This window comes from Oncorhynchus nerka, linkage group LG20 (genome assembly GCF_034236695.1).
Source record: "Oncorhynchus nerka isolate Pitt River linkage group LG20, Oner_Uvic_2.0, whole genome shotgun sequence".
In the NCBI taxonomy this organism is placed as follows: domain Eukaryota; kingdom Metazoa; phylum Chordata; class Actinopteri; order Salmoniformes; family Salmonidae; genus Oncorhynchus; species Oncorhynchus nerka.
Genome location: NC_088415.1, coordinates 40,180,240 through 40,186,644, shown reverse-complemented (window position 1 = coordinate 40,186,644; position 6,405 = coordinate 40,180,240). Strand labels below are relative to the sequence as shown.

The window sequence follows — 6,405 nt, the reverse complement described above, 5'->3', positions numbered from 1 at the left end:
CTATCTCAACATGGAGTTAGCGGGAAAACCAGTAAAAATGCAGCTGGACACCGGAGCGTCTGTATCCCTGGTTCCAGAGAGACTCTACAAAGAAAAACTGAAAGAGTGCCCTCTTCAGCCCGCGTCCATCCGCCTTTCTTCATACACTGGTGACACTATTCCTGTGTTAGGGCAGATCCAGGTACCAGTCCGGTATGAGGGGAAGGAGTGGACGCTACCGCTTGTCATTGTTAAAGGAGAAAAATCAGCCTTGCTAGGCAGAAACTGGCTACAAAAGATCAAGTTGAACTGGGGAGAAATCTTCAGTCTGAGAAATGACAAACCAGTGAGTCAGGCTACACTCACTAACATGCTGGAGAAGCACAAATAACTTTTTAAAGATGGCTACGGTGAAATACAAGACTTCACAGCAAAAGTCAGAGTGAAAGAAGGAACCAAGCCTATCTTTCACAAACCACGTCCAGTTCCCTATGCTCTTAAGGAAGCAGTAGAGAAGGAACTGGACCGCCTACAGAAGAATAACATAACAACGAAAGTAGTGAGGAGCGACTGGGCCGCTCCGATTGTTGTAGTCCCAAAGAAAGACAAGACCGTCAGAATGTGCGGTGACTACAAGGTCACAGTAAATCGCTGCATACTACCAGAGGAATATCCACTACCAAACGCTGAAGATCTGTTTGCCACTCTAGCTGGTGGGAAGGTTTTCAGTAAGCTGGACCTGGCATTCGCTTATCAGCAACTGAAGCTGGATCCGGAGTCAGAACAGTATCTGACCATCAATACACACAAGGGGCTATTCAGATTCAATCGCTTGGCCTATGGAATCTCGACAGCTCCAGCGATATTCCAACAAACAATGGATCAGATCTTGGACGGTATAGACCATGTTGTGTGCTTCATGGACGACATCCTCGTGTCAGCACCAACCATTGGAGAGCACCTTGTAGTGCTGGACAAAGTGATATCAAGACTGGAGAAATACGGAGTGAGAATGAAACGCAGCAAGTGTGAGTTCCTCCAGGACTCAGTGGAGTATCTCGGATACAAGATTGATGCACAAGGCCTGCACCCAACCAACAGCAAGGTGGAAGCAATCGTAAACGCTCCAGCACCCACAAATATCTCAGAGCTGAGGTCATTTTTGGGGCTCCTGAACTATTACGGAAAGTTTGTGGCAAACTTGTCCACATTGTTGCATCCGCTTCACCAACTGCTGCAGGCCGATACAAAGTGGAATTGGTCCCCACAATGCGAAGAAGCATTCAAGACTTGCAAACAGCGTCTGCTAAAGAGCAAGTGGCTTGCCCACTATAACACAGAGATGAAGCTGAGACTCGCGTGTGATGCATCTCCATACGGAGTAGGAGCCGTCATCTCACATGTTCTACCGTCAGGTGAAGAACACCCTATTGCATTTGCATCACGGACTCTGTCACCAAGTGAGAAAAATTATGCTCAAATTGAGAAGGAAGCCCTGAGCATAATATTCGGAGTGAAGAAGTTTCACAAATACCTCTACGGAAGGAAGTTCCAACTGCTGACAGATCACAAGCCTCTGTTGGCCATCCTTGGACCAAAATCAGCTATACCAACCCTTGCTGCACTTCGAATGCAACGTTGGGCTCTGATATTGTTAGCCTACGACTACGAGCTTGAGTACAGACGATCCAGTGATCATGCAAATGCCGATGCACTATCGAGACTACCGTGCAATAGTGACTCCGACAGTGAAGATGATAGAGCAGTCTTCCAGATCTCACTCATTGACGAACTGCCCAAATCTGCTTCAGACATAGCAGAGGAAACAAGGAAAGACCCAGTGCTTTCCAAAGTCTTGGACTTAACATTAGGCGGTTGGCCAACCTTCGTAAATGACGATAACCTTCGTCCATTCATCGACAAGAAAGACCTGTTGTCCACTGATCAAGGATGTGTTCTGTGGGGATCAAGGGTGGTGGTACCTCACAAATTCCAGAGGAGACTGCTATCTGACCTGCATGAGGGACATCCAGGGATCACTCGAATGAAAGCACTCGCTCGCAGTTATCTGTGGTGGCCTGGACTGGATCAGGACATTCAACAGCATGTAGGCCACTGCTCACCTTGTGAAGCTGTTCGCAACAAGCCTGCTGCTGCACCTCTTCATCCATGGTCCTGGGCTGCTACACCTTGGGAACGCATCCATGTGGATTACGCCGAAATTGACAAGCAACACTTCCTTGTTGTCGTCGATGTCCATTCCAAGTGGATGGAAGTGTTCCCTACTCAACTGACCACAGCTGAGAAGACCATCAATCTTCTCAGACACCTGTTTGCATCCTTTGGACTAGTCAAGGAGCTCGTATCGGACAATGGCCCTCCGTTCACGTCAAACGATTTTGAAATGTTTCTCAAGAACAATGGGGTAAGGCACATCCTGTCACCACCTTACCATCCGGCATCAAACGGAGCAGCGGAGAGAGCCGTGCAAACCTTTAAGAAGGCCTGGACTAGACTCGAGGTTCAGTCTGTGCCCATCCACCAAAGGCTTCCCCGGTTCCTGTTTACTTACCGTAACACACCACACACAGTAACGGAATGTACACCAGCTGAACTGTTTCTGAAACGCCAACCACGTACCCGCCTGACATTGTTGAAACCAGACTTGTCAAGCACTGTGGCAAAGCACCAGCTACAGCAGAAGAAAGCTCATGACAGACACTCAAAGACTGTCAGAGAATTCAAAGAGGAAGAGAGGGTGATGGTACGTGATTTCAGACACCCCAAGCGCCTGTGGAACTCAGGTGTGATCTTGCAACGCAGAGGACCTTTGACTTACCACGTCCAAATTGGTCATCGCCAGGTCAACGTTCATGTGGATCATCTGCTACGGTCCAACGCCCCAGCAGAGATATGCCGAGAGAACAAGAACAATAATGACCCCCAGGACTATTCTCCTGACTGTGGACGTACGGGAGAGACAGAGCCTGACCTTCCACCCGAACCTGGCCCACCACAGGAAGCCCAGGATGAGCGGAGATATCCTATTCGACAGCGAAGGGCACCTCAAAAGCTTGACCTGTGAGTTGAGCTGGTTAAGGAGGTAACGGACAGTTAAACAAACACTTTAATATGTCCTAGATAAAAGGAAAGAAAAAGGACATTACCTGGGTTAGTTATTAGGACACAAACTCCATCTTCGGGGCAGAATAATCCCCTGGATTTGTGCTGGGCTCTGAAAAGTCTGCTTCAACCCAGTAGTTGAAAAATGTTTAAGAATGCATTGTTCAGATATTGCATTAGTAGTTACCTAACATATTTACCTTGTTCTCTGGGAGTTAAACACTATGGGGGAGGAGTGTAGTATCTGGGATCTACATCTGTTTATATTAGTTACTGTGCTGTTACTAAGCAGTAATGCATTACGGCAGTGTTACGTTACTACACCTAATAGGAAATGCACATGCGCACTGGAATGCCGCGAACTGTAGAGCACTAGTTTTTTTTTGACTAAACGACAACTAACTGTACTCCCGTCTCCTGCCTGGTCATTTCTCCACAACACAAATATTACACCCCTCAGTCCCGAGCTTCCCCTCAGTCCCGAGCTTCTACCTCAGTCCCGAGCTTCCCCTCAGTCCCGAGCTTCTACCTCAGTCCCGAGCTGCCCCTCAGTCCAGTGGGGTCCTTGGTGAGGGTTATTAGGCCAAGGTCGGCGGCGAGGGTCGCCAATCATAGGACGCGTTACAGGGGGACTAAGACTTGGTTGGAGTGGGGTCCACGTCCCGAGCCGGAGCCGCCACCGTGGACAGACACCCACCCGGACCCTCCCCTATGGGTTTAGGTGTGCGGCCGGGAGTCCGCACCTTGGGGGGGGGTTCTGTCATGCCTTGGTCTTAGTATTTTGTGTTTTATTTATTTATTTGGTCAGGCCAGGGTGTGACATGGGTTTATTTTGTGGTGTGTTTTTGTATTGGGGTTTTAGTAGGTATTGGGATTGTGGCTGAGTAGGGTTGTCTAGGAAAGTCTATGGTTGCCTGAGGCGGTTCTTAATCAGAGGCAGGTGATTATCGTTGTCTCTGATTGGGAACCATATTTAGGCAGCCATATTCTTTGAGTGTTTCGTGGGTGATTGTTCCTGTCTCTGTGTTAGTTGTCACCAGATAGGCTGTATAGGTTTTCACGTTCCGTTTGTTGTTTTTGTATTGTTCGTGGTTTTCCCTTCATTAAAGATGTATCGAACTAACCACGCTGCATTTTGGTCTGACTCTCCTTCGATGGAAGAAAACCGTAACAGGGATTTGTATACCGAGTATGTCTACATCTCCGTCAGACCATTTAATTGGTAAACTACATGGTAATGTATAATTTGCATTTTTTAGTGATCCAATATGTAATATGGTACATTTATCATAATTTGGTTTTAATCCAGAGAGGATAGCAAAAGTATCTAGATCCTCTAAGAGGCCATGGAGAGACTCCAATTGTGGTTTTAAACGAAAACATGAATCATCAGCGTACAATGACACCTTAGTTTTTAGGCCACGGATTTCTAATCCCTTAATATTATTGTTTGATCTAATCTTTGCAGCTAACATTTCGATGGCAATAATAAACAGATATGCCGATAGTGGACAACCTTGTTTTACTCCTCTAGATATTTTAAAACTTTCTGAGATGTAGCCATTATTTATTATTTTACACCTAGGGTTACTATACATAACCTTATTAACCCATTTTATAAGAGATTCCCCAAAATTGAAATATTCTAGGCATTTATATATAAACTCCAGTCGTACTTTATCAAAAGCCTTTTCAAAATCAGCTATGAAAACCAGGTGTCCCCGATATTTCATAGTGTTCTATTGTTTCCTGTACTTGTCTTATATTATCTCCAATGTATCGTCCATGTAAAAAAAAACTGTCTGATTAGGATGAATAATATCTGACAATACTTTTTAAATTCTGTGTGCCAAGCATTTTGCTTGGATTTTTGCATCACAAGAAGAGATATATTGATTCTTGTCCATATCTCTCCCAGATTTGTTTCACCACTTGAGGATGGAATCTCCATTCCCCTTGTTGGAGATTCCCTGTGACAATAAGTCCACTCCTACGTTAAGTATGCCTGGGACATGAGTCGCGCAGTGTAGTGACAGTAGGTGTGCTTTGCTCAACAGAATAATTCTGATTGATGGTCTGTGTAAGCGCAGGGAGAGAGTGCTCTGGGCTCTTCCAGTGACAGAGAGCTGAAAGACAAGCAGAGGTCACCTCTATCTGACGGTTGAGGTGATGCTGTGTACACAGATGCTGGGCAGCACTGGAAGTCTCTCATCCTCAGTAGGCCAAGGGGTACTACTGAGATGGAGGACACCATCAACCCCAGCACTCAGACGCACGTACTGAATGTGACCCGAGCTCCCCCTGTGGAACAGGGAGAGGAAACGTTGGGACGACCCGATGCGGTCGCCAGAGGGTGTTGCCTGATTAGAGAGAGAATCCAGCATCACGCCTAGGTCTTCTATTCCCTGTTTTGGCACAAAACACCTGTTTTTCCGATTGATATTGAACACTGGCTCGGAGACGTGGGATAGTCGTGTCTCGTAACACTTGCTCCCGGGATGGGGAGCAAAGCAGGTGATTGTCTATGTAGACGGAGACTCTCAGCCCCTTGTTTCTCAGTGGTGTGAGAGCTACCTCTATACACTTGATGAACATTCGGGGAGCTAGCGCCAGCCCGAATTGGACAGCGAGGTTTTTGTTGGCTGTGCTTTGAAAAGCAAACCTTAAAAATCTCATGTGTGCTGGCAGGATGCTTATGTGAATTGTCCCACAGGTCAACTGAGAGGAAACAGTTGCTTTGACAAATAGAGCGAGACAGCACGTTGAACGTAAGCATAATGGTGAGAACCCCTCCTCCCTTTTTGGGAACCAGGAAGTACCGGGAGTAGAAGCCGAGGTGGCTCTCGGCGGCTGGTATCACCCTGATAACCCCTTTGTGTAATAAAGAGGAGCCATCCTGCTCTAGTATGCGTGTCAAGTCGCCAGTTGCTACTGAAAGCGGGTGGACTCAGAGCAAACTGCTGTCTCTACCCCTTCATAACCGTGGACCAGATCCAGGGCTGGACTGCACATGAGCGACAGTTCCCAGCTCTGGTGGTGAGTAGCCCACAGGTCGACAGACTCTCGCTCACTAGTGGTGCCGCAGCACCTTCTGTATTTTTGCTCGGTTGGCAATACGCTTGAATACAACAGATGTGTACGCCAGGTAGCCATGATTCCCGGGTCTACAGGGCAGCCAGAAGTCATCTGTGATGACACAGATCTCATCCCAAATGTCTGGGTTAGGCTTGCCGACAACTAGGAGATTGTGAATCTCTAGCATTAAATCAGCCTGGTAAGCCAGCAGCAGGGATGTAACATTCG

The 6,405-nt window shown here is 47.1% G+C and overlaps 1 protein-coding gene across 1 annotated transcript; it reads left to right on the top strand.

Annotated features, from left to right (window-relative positions):
* Positions 1-548: 548 nt before the first annotated feature.
* Positions 549-5,983, top strand: LOC135563098 (uncharacterized protein K02A2.6-like). The gene is made up of 3 exons (XM_065006057.1): positions 549-2,783; positions 5,287-5,378; positions 5,915-5,983. The coding sequence occupies exons 1-3, from the start codon at positions 599-601 to the stop codon at positions 5,981-5,983; spliced, it is 2,346 nt and encodes a 781-aa protein (XP_064862129.1). The 5' UTR covers positions 549-598.
* The last annotated feature ends 422 nt before the right edge of the window (positions 5,984-6,405 follow it).

What these genes read in the sequence shown, in the direction of transcription:
- LOC135563098 (XM_065006057.1), top strand. Translation starts at nt 599, where the DNA reads ATGTGCGGTGACTACAAGGTCACAGTAAATCGCTGCATACTACCAGAG. An exon ending in CAAGCGCCTGTGGAACTCAG is followed by an intron (nt 2,784 to 5,286) that starts GTGTGATCTTGC and finishes CTGTGTACACAG; the next exon opens with ATGCTGGGCAGCACTGGAAG. An exon ending in ACCCCAGCACTCAGACGCAC is followed by an intron (nt 5,379 to 5,914) that starts GTACTGAATGTG and finishes TTTGGGAACCAG; the next exon opens with GAAGTACCGGGAGTAGAAGC.